At 40.8% G+C, this 19,775-nt stretch overlaps 1 protein-coding gene across 3 annotated transcripts in view; it reads right to left on the bottom strand.

Moving 5' to 3' along the window:
* nkd1 (NKD inhibitor of WNT signaling pathway 1) overlaps nt 1–19,775 on the bottom strand; it is a 110,733-nt gene that overhangs the window by 21,010 nt on the left and 69,948 nt on the right. For all 3 annotated transcript variants that reach the window (XM_043706957.2, XM_087995894.1, XM_043706958.2), the window contains 2 exons: nt 14,224–14,330; nt 7,385–7,480 (listed from right to left, as the gene is read on the bottom strand). In XM_043706957.2, coding sequence (XP_043562892.1) covers nt 7,385–7,480; nt 14,224–14,330 — 203 coding nt within the window. The remainder of the gene's footprint in view (nt 1–7,384; nt 7,481–14,223; nt 14,331–19,775) is intronic.

Below are 19,775 nucleotides of genomic sequence, written 5' to 3'. Positions count from 1 at the left end.
GGCGCTGGGGAAGCTGAAAGATGTGAAGGTGGATAAATCACCTAGACCAGAGGGACTCAGGCCAAACATTCTGAAGGAGATAGCTGTCAAGATTGTAGAAGCCATTGGTGGTGACTTTTCATGGATCACTGGAGGCAGAGAGGATCCCAGAGTACTGGAAAATGGCTAATGTAACACCCCTGTTCAAGAAGGGAGGCAGGTAGAAGACAGGAAACTATTGGTTGTTGTCTGACCTCAATAGTTGGTAGAACTTTAGGTGGAGGTGCGAGTTATCCCTCATTCTCCGGCTGATAAACTGAACAGGTGTACTCATATCTGAACAGTTGCACGTTGGGGAATGGAACGCTTTTCTGTTCAAAGACAACTTTAACGGCAATGTGTGCGCGCACACACACAATCAGGAGCACCTTTATGTGAAAACTGCGATTACAGCAAACCCCAATGTCTTGGCTGCCTGGCTCTTTGTATGAAAAGGACAATTCCTGGGATTTTCCAAATGGAGTATCAGTGACCTCCTGTACATACTTGTGAGGAGTCACTGACATCCTCAGTGAAGCCCTGAAACAAGCCACTTACAAAGAAGCTGGGGGGGCGGCGGCGGGGAAGGCGAAGTGTCTAACAAGGCAACTGGTGTGCAACTGCCTCTCAGTCCTTGCAGGCACAGATCCTTATCCAAGAGCTGCTATATGCACGACACCACTGTGATGAATTCAAAGATAGCTGCAGCGACACCTGTAGATGTTGGCCAGTGTTCGTCAACAATGTGGTTGGCTGGATCTTGTTTTGCTACTGTCTATGCTGCTTCTTTATCCTGTTCCTTCTCAGCTGCAGTGGTCAGAGAGGGGAAGGGTCATTGTCTGCAACTCTACTGTCAGTTTCAGGAACTCTGTGGTTTACAGTGGACTGATCCATATGGTCATAATTTTCTTGGATGTCTGCTGTTCAATCCTGCTTCATTATGTCACCACTAAACTGTTAAAACACAGTGTGTGTGGCCTCCCCTCACCTCCTCCACACACAGTCAGATCCAACTGATGTGGCCTCACAGGACACCTCCTTGTGGCAAAATATACGTATGTGTGGACACAATATGCACTGCCTGGAGCATGTAAAACAAGACTGTGCACTTTCTCCTGGACACAGCAGCGAGTTTCCCTTCAGCAAGGGTGGAACTCAACTGTAGTCACCTTGCTTTGAGATGAAAGTCCTGTCACCCACTCTCCTTATCCACCACAAACCCCTAGCCAGGAAACTAGAGCTTTCCGTCCTGAAAACTGGTGCGTTCTGCCATCTGGCCCCCTTAAGGCTTGAATCTTTCTCCCTTGCTCCACGGTGCTGCCATAGATTGAACATGATGAGGTAGCCAACAGCCCTCAACATACTGTGCCTAATTGCCAATGCGAGATCCTGTTGGAATGCAGTGCCATGACCTCTGTAGTGATGCTGGTTCTCTTGGAGTTGAACCCAGTCTAATGTGGTTTTCCAGCCTTTGGATTGATCATTTATAGGATTCCCTCATCAATCAACCAAAGAAAATCCAAGCATTAACCCCACGCACTGGGGAAAAAAACCTCTTCTCTCTTTGGATGCTGTTTTTTCAACACTGATTGCCACTTCCTCGTACAGAAATAGTCTGTTTCACTTTTACTGAGGATAAACATGCCTGATCCTCCCTGTGTAACCTAGCAATCTTTTTTTCTTCCACACACACTGCCTTGATTCCTACTAACTGTTAACCTAGAACTTCCTGCTTTTCCATTGACCCTAGTCTTGTCAGTGTTATTTTTCCTGTTCTCTCAGTCCTCCCTTGCAGAGTCCTGACCCTGATCCTGCCCGTTCTTCAAGTGACCCACACACTTTGGGTGACTGATTTCCCAAACCCTCCAGCTAGTAAGCTCACTGGATCAATCAGGCACTGAAGAGCTGACTGACAAGCTTCTTGGCGAATCACAAGAAATCACTGAAGAAGCGCCTTGCCAAAAGTTGCCAACCACAGGCCAGTGGTTTCTGGTTCCTGGAAGTTGCCATTGGATTTATGAAGTTTTAGGAATTTAAACAGCAAAACTTTTCTTTTGGGGTTTTGTAGGGGTAGACATCTCAGGGAGGGTCTGGCCCAGATTTAGGAGAAAATGAGGACTGCAGAGGCTGGAGATCAGAGCTGATCTCCAGGAATGAAGAAGGGCTCATGCCCGAAACGTCGATTCTCCTGCTCCTTGGATGCTGCCTGACCTGCTGCGCTTTTCCAGCAACACATTTTAAGCTCTGGCCCAGATTTACCCCAGTTTTGGGAAAACAGGCCTGCCCCACAAGCTGGCTGACAGGAACTTGGAGCCAGCCTCTATCAAACCCCAGGAGAAAGTGAGGACTGCAGATGCTGGAGATCAGAATTGAGAGTGTGGTGCTGAAAAAGCACAGCAGGTCAGGCAGCATCCGAGGCGCAGGAGAATCGACGTTTCGAACTCCTGGTGAAGGGCTTATGCCCGAAACATCGCTTCTCCTGCTCCTCTGCTGCTGCCTGACCTGCTGTGTCTTTCCAGCACCACATTCTCAACTCTCTCAAACCCCAGCCGAGAGAGGAGATAATTGGCCTGGTGAGAACTTGAGCCCCCTAGGTCACTAGGACCCCCCAGGTCTTAATGGAGACACGTCAGGTCAAGGAGGTCACCAGTCAACATTTTTGCCCAGCACTTAAATACAATAGCACTAGGGAGACAAGGAAGGGGCAACTCACTCAATTATTTGCCTTTTCATTGCCACCTCTTGGGAAGTGATTAATGTGCTCTGCAACTAAGAACATCAACCGGTCTTTTAAGATTGGGTAGCCTTGTTGCAACAGTTTATTCTGCCACTGAGATTCTGAAATGTGGATCCTTGCCCAATTAAAGGTCCCCTGCCTGCCTAACTTGCCACCTTGGTTCAAACCAGAAAATTCTGGTTTACAAAGTTGGGTGTCACAGGACAGCATTGCTACTTGTTGGGCAAGAATTTCTCTAGTAACTGTATGCAATGAATCTACAATGTACATCACAACCAGAGGAATTCTTACCCGTAGTAAGGGTAGGATCAAGACTGATTGCAATGTCCAGAGTGTGCTGGCAGTAAGTAACTAGATTCATAAGAGAACAGCCATTTAGGTGTGACACACAGATTGCTGCTCAGTTATGGAGTGCAAGTTTGAATCGTCTCTAAATGCTGACAATTAAAATTTTAATGGTTTGAACAGCAAAGTAAATTTAGTGTTATATGTACATTTCATGAAATAGCCACTTAAGCCATCTTTTTAAAGCTGATGACAGCTGTTCTTACAGCACTGCAGATCATAATCTCACAAAGAGAATTTAATTAACACAAAATATTTATAATGCAGACTGCGAAAGAACCCCTTACCAGAATGTTTGATCTGGGAGTATGTTTTTATATTCAAGTGATCAAATACAAGATTAGCAGTATAATACTGGGAGCACTAGACCAGTTACAAAGTACGACTACTAAATGCAGGTGCTAGAGCAGACCTGGGCATTTTACGGCCCACGGGCCATATCCGGCCCTTTGGTCACTCCTGTCCGGCCTGCATGAGGTCAGTCTTAAATTAGAACACAAATGAAAAAGTATTTACGCTATGCACGCAATACAACTGTGTTGCTTTTGTTTTGGAAAGGATGCTTTTTTTATTTACGTATGGACGCACATGCGCGCATATATGCATGCGTGCATAAACAGCTAAAAGTGAGGCTTGCTGGCTAGCCCTCAAAATGTCAGCTTAAGCCCAAAACAGACTGGATTTTTCTCACTAAACAAGTAAAATGAACTGAAGAACATCAAAAGCACTTATTGCTTTTTGTATAGAGTTGTTTGTTGTTTGTAATACTGAACAATAATGAAAGAACTTTTCATTATTGGTTGTGAGATTAACATGTTAAAAATAAAATACTGAAATTATTGTTTTTACTGTTTATTTCTTCTATATTTGACCTACTCCACAATTTCATATCTTTATTGTAACAGAACATCCTTATTCTTTTGATTATAAGTTTGAGTGCAAAACTATATAATTTAGTACTTTTTACAATGGGAGAAAATTAATACTGTGCAGAATTATGTTCAACTTATTGTTGGTTCGGCCCACCAACATAACTCAGGTTTCTCATGTGGCCCCTTGGAAGAATTAATTGCCCACCCCCCTGTGCTAGAGGATCATGTAGAACATCACAGTGAAAGAACTATTCACAGTGAAAAGTACTATTTTGTCCTTCATAATGCATACTTTTACATCCCAGCACCTTGATGCTGCACTGTTCAAACAACCCACAGGCCATGAGTAGGACTGCAAAAAGGTACAAGTCTGGTTAAATATTTTTTATTAGAAAATGCAGGTAGCATCATGAAAGTGATGCTGGAATTATTCCTCATTGCCTCCTTAACAATCAATCAATAGTGCCAAACCAATTGAGAAAAGCAGCATTCATCTTTAGTAATTGCAACTTTCTTCCCAGGAAAAGTGACAAAGCTTTCAGATGTACAATATCTTCAAAGTGTTCTCATCATAATAAGATTTAGATTTGGTATTATACTAAAAATACACACACAAGGCTTCATCTGCTTCTAATTTATAAACCTTTTAATTTTACAACAAATTATGCTATAGTTACATGCAAATAAGCAGGCAATTTTAGTAAGCAAAAGATTTTAATTGTTTTCAAGAAACACAGCAGTAAAACTTTCTGGATCAAACAAATTGGATTTAATAACTTTGGTTCCCAGTATTTTATGGAGGTCCCTGTGAAGGTAATTACAGCTTAACTAATGATTCTCAAAAGACTATAAAAGCAACATCAGTTAGGCCTTCAAAAGCTTCCAAAATAAAGAGTAGCACTGAATGAGATTACCTGTTAGTTTTTAAATTCACAAAGCCTAGCAATTTATCTTGGAACATAACAAAGCATTGCAAAATACTTTTAATTGGTATTATTCTACAAAGATGATGTTTCCTAATTAATCTTCCAGAAGACTAATCTTCCCAGTGCTCCTTTTGCTTCCCAGATTAGTAAACGAATCTTCTAAAAAAAACCCCGTAATTTAGATAAACCTTATTAATCAAAAACCTTTAAACTGTAAAATGCACTGTCTTAAACAAAAGAAAGTGTGTAACAAAGCTTCATTCTTCATGAAAACGTGAAGGAATGTGGATGCTGGAAGTCTGACCTAAAACTAAATATGCCAACAATGCTCAGCAGGTCATGCAACGTCTGTAGAAGGGGACAGGGCATCATTTCAAGATCTAGAACCCTTCTTCAGAACTAGACAAAGAACGAACAGATTTTAAGCAAGTGCAGAGATGGGAATAGGGAGCTAGACAGAAAAGAACAAAAATGACGGTACATGAGACACATTAAAAGCTGGATTTTCCCAGGACAATGCAGAATGGGATGGCAGGGAAGAGGCAGGAAGGTGAATGACATTTTGCAGTCTTCCTAGCATTCTGTCACCAGTAGGATTATACCAGCATGTGCAAAGGCAGTCAGTTCACTAGAGAGCGAGAGAGAGCCCATGAACGATTGAAATTATGTGAACCCAGAGACTGGGAGTGAGCAGACAGATGCACACACTCCTCCTACACAAAAATCTATCCAGATACCATGTCTGGAGACAAGGAAAACCCAGGTTGAAAGACAAAGGAATCTCACTTTTGACTCCCAATGTCTTGTGTGTATGGTGCTGGAACACAAGGTCAACTTTACTTCAACCCAACTCATTAGTTTGGCCCAGGTCCCCTCCCCCTTCCACAATGGGCAGAACCTTGGGACCTGGTTTCTCTTGAGTTTTTCTTCTCAAGCAAAAAACACAAAATACGGTTTTGTTAGTTTGCTCTATTGCTCGGTAATTTTCTCAAGTAATCTTTGGTAATTTCCCAGCATGGTTTGTCTTGGCATTCTTTGTTCATGCCTCAATTGTGTTTCTCAATCCTTGTTTCATGGGTCGGACCTTACCGTTCCAAAATGTGCTTTTTAATCCCGTGTGAGGAGAAAATTGAAATGTGACTCCTCGTGCAAAAGGTTGGAACTCCTTGTTCTGAGGGGCACCTTAACAAAGGGAAATTTTGAACGGTGCTACCCTCACTTCTTAACAGGTGGTCTCAGAACTCCCAAAGATACATTATAAGGACCAGTGCAAACTATCCATCCATCTCAAATATATGGACATTTTTTTGGAAAACTGTTACTCTGCACCCAAAAATCTCAGGTTCTGCTGAAACTGATCCAAATTGGCCACTTCCCGCAGTTCTCTGGAATGAGAAACAGCCAGAATATTTTACATGTTTGTTTCCTAATTCAGGCAACCAAGAACTTCTGGAATATTTTCACTGAGATGCACAATCTACTCAAGACAAAACCAATGCAAAAATGACTCACAGTCAGCCTCAAGGTATCACTTATTTAACTGCACCAGTGCCATTGTTCTGGTAGCAATTTTCTAAATATCTGTTGGAGAAGGCTCAACAGATATTTTCAAGTAGAATAAACATCTTTTCAAATATGTACATAAAAGGCTGACCAAGAGCTTGCCTAATAAGTGTTGGCAACATGATTCAGCTGCAATATCATGACAGAAAAACATGGCCCATTACCTTATTAATCCACCTCAATGAGAGATTAGATTAGATTCCCTACAGTGTGGCCCAACAAGTCCAGACCAACCCTCTGAAGAGTAACCCACCCAGACTAATTTCCCTACATTTATCCCTGACTAATGCACCTAACACTATGGACAATTTAACTTGGCCAATTTACCTAACCTGCACATTTTTGGACTGTGGGAGGAAACCAGAGCACCCGGAGGAAACCCACGCAGATACAGGGAGAATACGCAAACTTCACACAGACAGTCGCACAAGGCCGTTATCGAACCCAGGTCCCTGGCACTGTGAGGTAACCACAGAGCCACCGTGCTTCATTCCTTGGCTGCTGGAACCTGATAATATATTTATATAAAGGCCAGCAGGTATGTTTATTGAAGTAACAAACTGGATATATCATAAATGGATTACTCTCACTCCAGTATTCATAAACATGAAGCAAGGTATGTAAAAATGTGAGAACCAATCAGCTTCTTCCTCACAACGCAAAGTGTCCAAATACATTTGCAAAATCTTTTGTCTGAACCAAAACGACCTTGACGAATTCAGTAGCTCAAGGACTCATATTCAAATAACGGTCTGTTTAAGTTTAACAACTGTCAAAAGACAGTCTTTCATTTGCCATAGTCTACTTCAACATTCACATTCAATTACAGTAGGGATGTTTTAAGACAAACAAAGATCTGAAGAAAGTTATATCTTTAAACAAAAAAATGAACAAAAACCTGGCGAGTCATTTGTTTGGTTTACCTCACGAGTGACTTTCCCATTGTTATCGAAGTCATAGAGTGTGAATGTCCATTCTTGCCTGTTGTCGTCTTCTACTGAAACATCACATTCCAACTCCTGAAAAATGCATTTCAAGGGTGACTTCAGACTTTCTCTGAGCATTATGCCTCAATACATTCAACACCAAATCAAACAAAGTTCTAAGGCAAAAAATTGCCAAAGTAGATTAGGGGCAGCTGCTTGTAGGAAAATCTATATCAGAGCAGTCAGAGTCTTTCAAAAAGGAAATGGTAAGAGTGCAGGGCCAACATGTACCAATAAAAGGCAAAAGGGTAGGACTAATACATTAAGTGAAACCTGAATGTTGAGATATTTCACAGGATTGGAAAAGGAAAAGGGAATCTTTTGGCATGTACCAAGGGCTCAAACAGCAGAAACGCTAAATGGGGCTTAAAGGATTACTTAAATAAAAAGAAATTAAGAAAGCAAAGAGGGGCCATGGTAAAATAGTGGTCAGTAAAGGAATTTTTTTTAAAAAGGTGTTTTATAAGTTTATCAGGGACAAGAGGATCACTCGGGAAAGAGCAGGGCCCATTAGGAACCAAAGTGGCAACGTGTGAGTGAAGCCACAAGGCAAAAATAAGGTTTTAAATGAGCATTGTGAATTTATATTCACAATAATGGATAATGTAGGTATATAAATCAGGGAGAGGAACTATAATAAATTTGAAATATTGTGATACCATTAAATTAGCATTAAGAGGGAGGAAGTATGAGCAGTTTAACATGTTCAGAATTGGATAAATACCTAAGCCTAGATGGGATTTATCCCAGGCTGTTCTGGGAGGCATGGGAAGAGATCACAAGGGGCACAACATTAATTTTCAAATCCTTTCAGGCCACAGTCAAGGTGCCAGAGGACTGGAGGACAGTTAATGTGGTTCTGTTGTTCATGAAGTTTGGTTAGGATAAACAAGGAAAGTATAGGCCAGTGACTAACATCTATGCTAGGGAGACATTTGGAAAAAATTCTGAGGGACAGAATTGATCTCCATGCGGAGAGGCAAGATTTAATCAAGGATAGTCAGTATGTTTTGTCAGTAGAGACCATATTTGACAGTTTTGACAATTATTTTTGAGGTGGTGACTAGGTGCATAGATGAGTATAGTGTTGTTTCTGTGGTTTACATGGACTTCAGGGAGGCTTTTGACAAGGTGTCACATGAGACATTGATAAAGAAGTTAAGAGCCAATGGGATCCAGGGTAACTTTCCGAATTGGATCTTAAATTGACTTAGTAGGCAAGAAAGAGGGTAACGGTCAAATGGTGATTTTGTGACAGGAAGGTGGTGTCCAGGTTTTCTGGTGGGTGTTTTGCTGTTTGCAGCACTCATTAACAATGAAGACATAATAAGAAGAAGTTTGATCAGTTAGTGTGGTAAAGTACAGTGATGAGGAAAGCCTCAGACTACAGGATGATGCAGATGGGCAGAACAGTGGCAAATTGAATTTAATCTTGAAAAGTGAGGATACGTATTTTGGGATGACTAACAAAGTAAGGGAGTACACGATGAATAGTAGGACCACAGGAAGTAGAGGGGATTAGAGGAAGCTTGGCGTGCATACACAAAATCTAGTAAAAGTCATTAGAGAGTGTGGAATCATGGCTAATCTCTCTTCTCTTGTTTGAGGATGCTGAGACTAACTGCAGTGGGCTCCAGCATCATCCAAGTACAAACTGAAATTTAAGCCTGTGGCTTTTCCTGTCGGCATATCTCAGCTCCATGCCAGCAGGAAAGCTGAGTTGCCTTTAGGCATTATTTCCTGATCGGAAATTCTATACAATGAATGAAATTGGTTCGAAATGAAACAATTTTAGGCTTGGATCTAGTCAGTGTATCAGTGGTTAAGTGACCATCATCATTTAGTGTCGTACTTCATCAGGATAGAAATCAAACCAGACTGCCAGGTAGGTTTGCTTCCAATCAGAAAAGGTTCTTGTTTATGCCAGTCCATATTAGGTGAATTTAGATCTAAGACAATGGACAGCTCTACTCGTGGAAAGCTATCAGTGAGGCAAGTAAAGACGGGCACTGTTCCTGCTTTTACATGGCAATCACTGTGTTTTAATGTGACAAAGGTTTAATAGCGGCTGAGACTCCAGTTGAGGCATGTGGTATAGTCCAAGACCAGAAAAGGCACCAATCTTCAATGTCAGCAAGCTAGAAAATGAAAATATGTCTTCCACGTAGTTACTTTGTCACTGGAAGATCCATTCTGCTGGTTTTCTGAAGGCTACTCCCACACTCTCAAGTAGGATTGTCCTCTCCACAAGTACTACTAATAATGAAGGACATGATGGTTTTACTTTTTCAAACACCACATCAAATGTTTAAAACATACTTTAAAATTGATTTTTCTACTTCATCCTGGGGATATTTTATTTTGAATGTACTTACCGCGTATAATAATGAACTAATGCAACTGAGGTGCTGTCATTATCCATTTTGGTCGAGAATAGAAAGGCAAATTATCTAAATGGAAAGAAACTTCACAGTGTTTCAATGCAGAGGGATCTGGGTGACCTCATGCATGAATCTCAGTAACTAGTATGCCGATAGAGCAGGTAATAGGGAAAGCAAATGGAATTTTGATATTTATTGCAAAAGGAATACAGAATAAAAATAGGAAAATGTTGCTGCAACTGTAAAAAAGCATTGGTGAGATTGCACCTGAAGTACTGTGCAGAGTTTTGGTCCACTTACTTGAGCAGGAATATAGTTGCATTGCAGAAATTTCAGAGGAGATTCACTAGTTCGATTCCAGAGAGGAGTTTGTCTAAAGAAGCGAGGTTGAGCAGTTTAGGCCTATACTCTCTGGAGTTTAGAAGAATGAGAGGAGATCTAATGTAGATATATAAGCTGCTAATAAGAGATTGATAAAATAGACATAGACAAAATGTTTCCTCATGTGGGGCAATCGAAAATAGAGATCATAGTTTTAGGATAAGGGGTGGCAGATTTAAAACACAGATGAAAATAAATTACTTGACTCAATGGAGTCTACCCCAGAGTGAGGTGGATGCTGGGACATAGAGTAAATGTAAGGAGGAGATAAACAGATCGTTAATTAGTAACGGATTAAAGGGCAATGGAGAATGGACAGGAAAGTGGAGTTGATGAGATCAGCCATGATCGTATTGAATGGCAAAACAGGCTCAAGGGGCTGAATTACCTACTCCTGTTCCCAGTTCTTATCTGCTCACACTGATTTGCACAGGAGGACCAAAAATGAAAAACAGAGGAGGAAATGTAAAACTGGGAAGCAGTTGCCAGACTAACAAGAATTTGGATAGATTCCATTTATCACCCAGACGGTACCATCACAATACAACAACTTTTCACCCGAGTGTTGCTACATTATTAACTGTTTTCCATGTATAGTCAGTTCAGATTTATTTATGCAGCCTGTTCGTAGCACTCAGTTTATATCATCCAGCTGGTATGCAAAACTGCCATACAAAGATCACAGGATTGCTTTTATATATAAATACAAAAGTACTGGTGAAATCTGGTCAAATATGTACAAGAGTTCATCCTGAACATTAGTAAATCTAACATACAATCGTGTTTCTTTTATATTATGCACGCTCTGCTCTGGATTTTGGCACAGAATTTCTCCACATCTGGCACTAACATTACAATATTATGAATATTGGGAACAACACTTGATTCAGTCAAGAAGAACCTGCACAGAAAACTACTGGAGCTAAAGTTTGCACATAGAGTACCATTTGGGAAAATGTGAACTTGTCTATGTTGGCAGGGAGAACAGAGAAACAGCATATTGTTTGACTGAAGAGAGAACTTTGAGGTACAGAAGGATCCGGTCTGCTATACTTAAAACACAAAAGGTTAATATGCAGGTACAGGAAGTGATTGGGAAGGCAAATGGAATGTTCTCTTTTATTGCAGAGGGACTGGAACATAAAAGTCAAGATCTGGATTACTGTGGAGAGTTTTCTATCGTCCGATTTAAGGAAGGAGTAAGTGAAGGTTCACTTAACAGATTCTTGGGATGAAGGTGTTATTTTACAAGGAAGGCTTAGACCTGTTGGGCCTGTATCCACTGGTATTTGGAAGAATGAGATATGATCTTATTGAGAAAAGCGCGATCTTATGGTGACTTGACAGCATAGATGCTGTAAGGACGTGTCCCAATGTGGGAGATGTCCTTGAGAAGATGTTGATGAGCAGCCTTCTCAAACTCTCGCAGTCCTTTTGGTGTAGGGAGACCCACAATGCCATTACAAAGGATGTTCCAGGATTTTGAACCAGCTACATTGAAGGAATAGCAACATATTTTCCTTGGATCTGCTGCCAGGTCAAGTGAGCCACTACATCTTGAATGATGTCAAGCTTCAAACTGCACTCATCCAAACAAGTGGGGAGTATTCCACCACACTCCTGCTTTGTGACCTGTAGATGGTGGATAGGCTTTGGAGAGTCAGGAGGTGAGTTACTCAAGATTCCTAACCTCTGACATTTTCTTGTAGCCACACTATGGTTAGTCCATTTGAGTTCTGATCAATGGTAAACCCCAGGATTTGCTTGTAGCCTAATAATGTCATTGAATACAAACGCTTGAGTGGTGAGATTATTTTTTTAAAAAGATATTCAGTGCCTGACATTTGCATGGCACAAGCATTACTCACTACTTGTCAGCCCAAGTTGTCCAGATATTGTCCAGATCTTGTTGCAATTGAATATATATTGCTTCAGCTTGTGGAGTCATGAGTGGTGCTGAGCATTGTGCAATCATCAGTGGACATCTGATTTCTAACCTAATGATGCAGGGAAGGTCACTGATGAATAAGCTAAAAATGGTTGGGCCTTGAACACCACGCTGAGGAACTCCTGTGCAGATGATCTGAGGTTGAGTTGACTGACCTCTAAAAACCATAACCACCTTGCTTTGTGAGAGGTATGAATCCAACTGCTTTCCCAGATTCCTACAGAGAACAATTCTACTTGGGCTCCTTGATGTCAAGAATAATCACTCTCACCTCTCGGCCTATTCTTGCTCCTAACTCCTATGTTCATATGTAAAATTAGCTTTTCTTTTCTCCTATTCACAATGAACATACCAATACAAACCACCAAAGATGCAAATTCTTTAAAGACCACTAGTTAGTTTAAGGATTGTTATAACTTTTCCACACTGTATACTCTCTCACTCCTCTTTTGTTGGAGGTGGTAGTTTCTATTGTTCGCGATATTTACAGCAGGTACCTAAAATGGATAGTATACATGAAGTCAAAAGGGTGCAATATGGGCGTGAGGAGAAAAACTACCTTCTATACAATTGCCTTCTATATTTCCTTTCACGTGACATAAACATTAATGAAAACAATGGCGGCCACCCACGATTACAACCACAAAAAAGTACAACATAGTGAAATCTAAGTTCACACTCATGGAGTTTGACTTTTCCATCCTTTGCACAGATAAATAAATGTTCCAGTTTCCTCCCACAGTCCAAAAATGTGCATGTTAGGTGGATTGGCCATGCTAAGTTGATCGCAGTATCTAAGGATGTGAAGTTTAGGTGGATTAGCCATGGGAAATGGGCGGTTACAGGGTTGGATGGGGTGTGGGTCTGGGTGGGATGTTCTCCTGGCAGTCAGTACAGACTTGATGGGATGAATGGCTTGCCTCCACACTGTAGGGATTCTATGATTCTACAGAATGCAACTCAGTCTATGACTGTCACTCTGTACTTTTATTTTCAAGCGCTCCACGTTTCTAACAAGAGATTCATATTTGGGCTTCTTCAGAAATATAGCACATACTTCAAAAATGATAGGTCCCTCATAGGGCAAGGTAATCAAAGGAAGGCAAACTATGTCTACATTTTTCACAGCTGTCAGTTGTTGTATTCTGTGATTTAAAGATCCAGCCAGAGAGAGGTTTAGAGTGCCATAAAGGAAGGGTTAGGGTGCCAGCGTGCAAGGTGGGAAAGGGGCCAGGGGGGATTTTGGTGGGCAACAGATATTAATTCTGAGGGATGGGTAGTGGATCTGCAGCAGGGGGAGGTTTAGTTGAGGGGATACATAATAAATTAGAGGGGTCAGTTTGGTAGTTACTCAAGAATTATGCGAGGCATTTAACAGTCTAACTTTTCCTGAGTGACTATTTACCTAATTGCAGTGGAACTCTGCAGATTCTCATTTAAATGGGATGCTTTTGGAGGGCTCCAGGCAGGGGCTAATTACTCATCAGAATCTTTAATTCCCCGAACAACTCATTCGGGATCTGTGATGTTGGGTATTCCGCCAGGTCCTAATACACAACTCCCATTTACACTACAGAAACGACTATCTGGACATTAGAAAATCCAGGCTATTCTCTTTAGTTTTCAACACTACAAAGACACCTGGGAAAATCCTTGTTTTTTACTTCTTCAGGAATGCTAGCTGGGTTCTGCTCATCTCTAAACTGCCCTTGAGAAGACTGTGTGAGCTGCCTTCTTGAACAGCTGCAGTCCACGGAGAGTGGGGGGGGTGGGTACCCTCACAGTGCTGAGGAAAGGAGTGCCACTCAATATGCCAGGCCTTGTGAGGTCATTTCAGAGGGCACTTAAGAGTCAACCGCACTGCTGTAGGTCTGACGTCACGAATAGGTTGGATGAGGTAATGGTGGCAGACTTCCCTAGCTAAAGGAGAGCAAGATGAGTTATTACAACAATCAGCAATGGTTTGTAGTCACTCTTTGACCTCATTTTAATTCAAGATTTATTAATATCTGCCATTGTGTACACTGTGCTCATTCTTAACAAGATCTATCTACACAAAAACTCACTTCAAATTTCAGTTGTTTCTTCACACCACTTTGTCCAGTTGCTTCTTTTTCCATTTTCTTTTCAGTTGTATTACTGAAGTCATCAGTGTTCTCTGGAGGTAGGGCAACTTTAAATTAAAAGAAGAAAAAAAAAAGAGTTGGTTAGTTTATTACGGACCATGCGGTTAATTGACTATAAAAAGAGGTACCATTACCACTATGCACCTAAATTTGATAAATATTTATGTCTCCAGAAAACTCTTAAACATACAAACTTTAACCTTGGGTACAAAATTATCACCAACAGTGCTGTTGTTAGGAAGAGAGTTCCAGTATTTTGATCCAGTACTAGTGAAGGAATGGTGATATATTTCCAGTCAGCATGGTGCATGACTTGGAGGGGAATTTGCAGTTGGTGATGCTCCCATGCATCTGCTGCTATGTGTTTCTAGATAGTAGTGATCGTGGTTTTGGAAGGAGCTGTTGAAGGAGCCTTGACGAGTGCTGCAGTACTTCTTGTAGTGGTACACACTGTTGCCATTGTGCACCAGGGGAGGGAGTCAATATTTAAGGTGGTAAGGAGGGTGACAATCAAGTGCAGGATGGTGTAGAGCTTCTAAAATGCAGTTGGAGATGTAATCATCCAAGGAAGTACAGCATTTTCCATTACCGTTCTGATTTGTGCACAGAAGATGGTGAACAGGCTTTGGGAAGTCAGGAGCTAAGTTGTTTGCCACAGAATTCTTTGCTTATTCACCTGCTGCTATGGCCAGAATGCCCGTATGCCTGGTCCATTTTGGTTTCTGAACATAGTAGTCTCAGAGTCATACAGCATGGAAACAGACCCTTCAGTCCAAGTCAACCATAATCCCAAACTAAACTAGTCCCACCTGCTTGCACTTGGCCCATAGCTCTCCAAACATTTCTTTTTCACATACTTATCCACATATCTTTTAAGTATTGTAACTATACCCACCACTTTCTCTGAAGTTTAAACAAACTTCTGTGTAAAAAAAAACCCTCATGTTTCTTTAAAGATTTCTCCTCTCACCTTAAAAATATGCTTCCTAGTCTTGAAAACTCCCATGTTAGGTAAAAAACACCTACTATTCACCATAATAGTTTCTGAAAATAGCAAACCTAAATAAATAATAAAATCAAAATATGTTTCACTTGGGTATTCAAAACTGTTATTGAGATGCTGATTCTGATCCCTTACAAGTACTGAGGCACTGCTCATATCAAGATATATAGATTAAGTAGGTAGTTAGTTTGTTTATTGAAAAACCATCAAGGTGACAATTCTGAAATTATGATCAGTACAAATAAAATAATTCATCATAATTTATGACAGTTATATGCAGTCATTAAAATAAAATGAAAGTTAACTTATATCATAATGAAAGGAGAGCACAACTGTGATCATTTCAGTATGTGAATAATCACAAAACTTTACAAAATGCAGGTCTACTTTATAAACAGAATGAGAGCAAAATGTTTAGTTTCCCCATTTTGTATTCATTACTACAGATCACAGGTTGCCATCATCAAGTCCTGGAGAAACTCAACAGATCTGGCACTATTTGTCAAGAGAGAAACAGCAAACACGTTTCTGAAGAAGAGTCATACTGAATTTGAAACTTTAATTCAGTTTCTCCATAAATGCTGCCGACCTGCTGAGTTTCTCCAGCACGTTTTTGGTCTTATTTCTGACTTCCAACGTTCGCAGTCTTGTGCTTTTGATGAATGGATATGTTGCCAAGTTGACTTTGTTGAATTCTCACTCATTTACATGACTTTTTTAAAAATTGATTTGGGATTATAAATAGCCCAACACTCCCAAGCTCCTGCAAACAGTATGGTATTCGTGGAATTCACTAATGCCCTTTAGAGAAAGATAATCTGCCATCCTTATCTGGTCTGATCTACATGTGACTCCTGACCAATGAAAGTGCGATTGGCTCTGAAATAGCTTATCAGAATCACTCCATATCTAACTGCCAAAATGTTTGATAACAAGAAATAAGATCAGATGAATCACCCAGCATTGACCTATGCATCAGAAACAACAAAGGCATACACAAACCTTGTCAACTTGCAAAATCCTCCGAACTGACATCAGTGAGCTTATGCTAAATTTGGGAGAGCTTTCTCACAGACTAGCAAAGCAACAGTCCAACAAAATAATTCTTGGAGAATCATGTTGCTATATTATGGCATCAAATCTTAACCAGACAATCACTGTACCTTTAAGATATTATGTGACATTACAGTATAAAGGCACTCATCTTCAATTATGCAGTGTCATGGAGTCCATATACTGTCCTGAGTCATATAATGTGTATAAAATGTACAATAACATCAGTAAGCACAGAATCTAGACTAGGTGTATAAGACTGTATGAAAAAAAAGAGGAAGACATCCATCCTAATAAGAATCAAGCTTTCTGTGGTTTCTGCTTTGCCACCTAACACAGAAAACCACAAAGCCCATCGCAATACATTATAGACAATGCCCCACCATCTCCACCTCTGGGTGCACTTCTGCCAACAAGGCAGAGGTGGCAGCATTGTGACATATAGTTGAGAGGGGGCTTTCCTGGAAATGCTCAACATTGACCCAAACACAAGTGATTTGTATCAGGCTTAACAAAGGCAAAGAAGCTTCCTGCTGATTGCCCCTTTACCCCCAGCTGATGAAGCAGTACACTGCCATGTTGAGCATCACTTCGAAGATGCACTGAAAGTGGCAAGGATGCAGAATATACTCTGGATTCGGAATGTCAGTATCCATCACCAAAATGGCTCAGTTGCCAGACTAGGCTTGCGGCAGGTAATGAGGGAGCCAATAAGAATGAAAAACGTTCTTGATCTTGTCTTCATCAATGTACCAGGAGCAGGTGCATCTGTCCATGGCAGTTTCAACAAGAGTGACCAGTGCAACGTCCTTGTAGAGATGAAGCCCCATCTTCACACAGGATACACTTCATCATGCTGTGTGGAAGTAACAGCACCATACTGAATGGAATGAATTTTCAACAGGCTAAGAATTCAAGACAGGTCCATGAGGCACTTTGAGCCATCAGCAGTACAATATGCAAACTCATGGCCCAACATATCCACCCCTTACCATTACCATCAAGCCAGGGGAACAACCCTGTTTCCAAGAAGAGTGCAGGAGAGCACAACAGGAGTAGCACCAGGCACACCTATAAATAAGATGACACTACAACACAGGACTATTTCCATGTCAAAAAGTATGAGCAGCACATCATGGACAATAATTGAAAGATTCCATAATCAATCGTTCAGACTGAAGCTCTGCAGTCCTACCCTGCAGTCATGAGAGGTAGTGAACAACAAAAATAAATCTCTTGAAGAGAAGGCTCCAAAATACCCTAATCCTCAGTTGATGGTAGACCAGACAACACCAAAACATTTGCGTTGCCAGAAGTGCCAAGTGGACAATCCAACTCCGTGTCCTCCTAATGTGACCAGTATTCGGCCAATCTGAATCACTCCACACAAAATCAAGGCGCTGAAGGCTCTGGATATTGCAAACTCATTGGCTCTGACAACATTGTGGAAATAGTACGGACAGTTTGTGCTCCAAACTAGCCATGCTCCTAGCCAAGCTGTTTCAGTACTCTTACAATATTTCCAATGTTCAAAATTGCCTCAGTACATCTTACCCACAAAAAGCACTAAAAACCGGATGCTCCGGTTTCCTCCCACTGTCCAAAGATATGTAGGTTAGGTGAATTGGCTATGCTAAATTGCCCACATTGTTAGGTGCATTAGTCAGGGGTAAATATAGGGTAGATGAATGGGTTACTCGGAGGATCAGTGTGGACTTGTTGGGCCTGTTTACATACTGTAGGGAATCTAATCTAATGAAGCAGGAGAAATCCAACCCAATCAATTCCCACCCCAGTCTATTCTCAATCATCAGTACCCTGAAAGACAATGTTGTCAACAGTGCTGTCAAGTGTCAATATGGAATTAGGGGGAAAAGCACTCTACTTGACGGAGTCATACCTGGCACAAAGAAAGATGACTGTGAGGTTGGGAGCTCAATCCCAGAAGAGAATCTTACAGTACAGAAACAGACCCTTCGGCCCAAGCACATCTCTGCAGGTGTTCCTCAGAGTAGTGTCCTAAGCCCAACAATCTTCAACTGCTTCATCAACAACATTCCCTGCATCATAAGGTCAGAAGTGAGGATGTTCAGTGATGAACAAGATGCAAAATTCAAAATTCTTTGGATTTAGAAGCAGTCCACGTCCAAATGCACCATGACTTGGACAATGTTTAGGATTGGAATGAAATGTGGCTAATAACACTTCCACTGCCAGGCAAACATTACATCCTGTGAGTGAAATCAAAAATAAAATTCTCACTCTCCTTTCAACTAATGCAATACTTCCCAACCACCTGTAAACAACTCTCCATTCCTTGTAAATAGTTGCATTCTCTTCAGGACAACATCCTAGTTTTGAAAAGATCATCTGAGCTAGACCCAGAGAGAAATAGAGCTGACATCGTAAAAATCCTTTCATTACTACGAGACAGAAGTTAATATCTAAAGGGATTGACTCCCTCATCCTCCCACAGATATCGTGGCAGATTGTTTGGGTTATCCATTAGAAGCATCTTTCATTGCCAATTAAACAGTACTGCAGCAACATCCAAGAAACCACTAACTATTTAATTTAGATTTTGGGTCAAATCCCTTATTCTGACCTCAGTGTTATTATTTAATTAGATGATGGAATGCCAAGGAAGTGTAAGATGGTAACTGCTGACTGGAGGTTTGTTATGTGTCATTCAAATAAAACTGCAGAGAAAGGCAGAAGAAAGACAAACTATTTAGCCAAAAAGCAAAAGCTTCCCAAGGTGCCCAACCGAGAAGATTGTCACTTTTGCACAAATAGAACTTCACAAGCTTTCAGTAAACACAAGATAATATCTGTGGCTTGCTTCCCACAAAGTAAATGTATTTGCACTTTTAAAAAACATTTATCCTGTTTTCATATGTTCCATTAAAAAAAGATGTCAGTCCATAAAAGAACAACAATGTGAAATCATGAATCAGCAGCATGAATTTTTTTTTGAATGACAGTGCTACTATCAATCTTGTCAGTTTCTGCAAGATGCATCCAAAGCAGTAGATTTTACCTTTTGTTTGTGAACAGTACATCAAATAGTAAGTTGGTCTAACCACTGGATCTCTAAATGGCACATCCAGAACAATGCCTGGGCATTCAATGGGCATCAGCTCACAACAATATTTGGTAAATGAAGCTGTGGAATCAATAAGCCGAAAGGTTAGGTGCTGCTCTTATTGCCTGGTTCTGGACTTAGCTGTAACCTACCCAATCAATAAAGTAAATAAAGTTGCCATAGACCTGGAGGACCACAAAGCTGGTCTCTCTTTAGAGAGACAACTGCTGGTGATTTAAACTGAATAAAGGACTCATGATACATATGGATGGTGAGGCTTTTTCGATGGAAAATCCTGTAGTTAACTCTACTTCGACTCTTTTTGTACTGGCCTAGTTTAGCTAATACCCA

Source organism: Chiloscyllium plagiosum, unplaced genomic scaffold, assembly GCF_037043375.1.
Source record: "Chiloscyllium plagiosum isolate Xiang-an unplaced genomic scaffold, Cpla_swu_hap1 HiC_scaffold_17, whole genome shotgun sequence".
NCBI classification, from domain to species: domain Eukaryota; kingdom Metazoa; phylum Chordata; class Chondrichthyes; order Orectolobiformes; family Hemiscylliidae; genus Chiloscyllium; species Chiloscyllium plagiosum.
The sequence above is the reverse complement of the archived record's forward strand: the minus strand, read 5'-3'. Positions and strand labels throughout refer to the sequence as shown.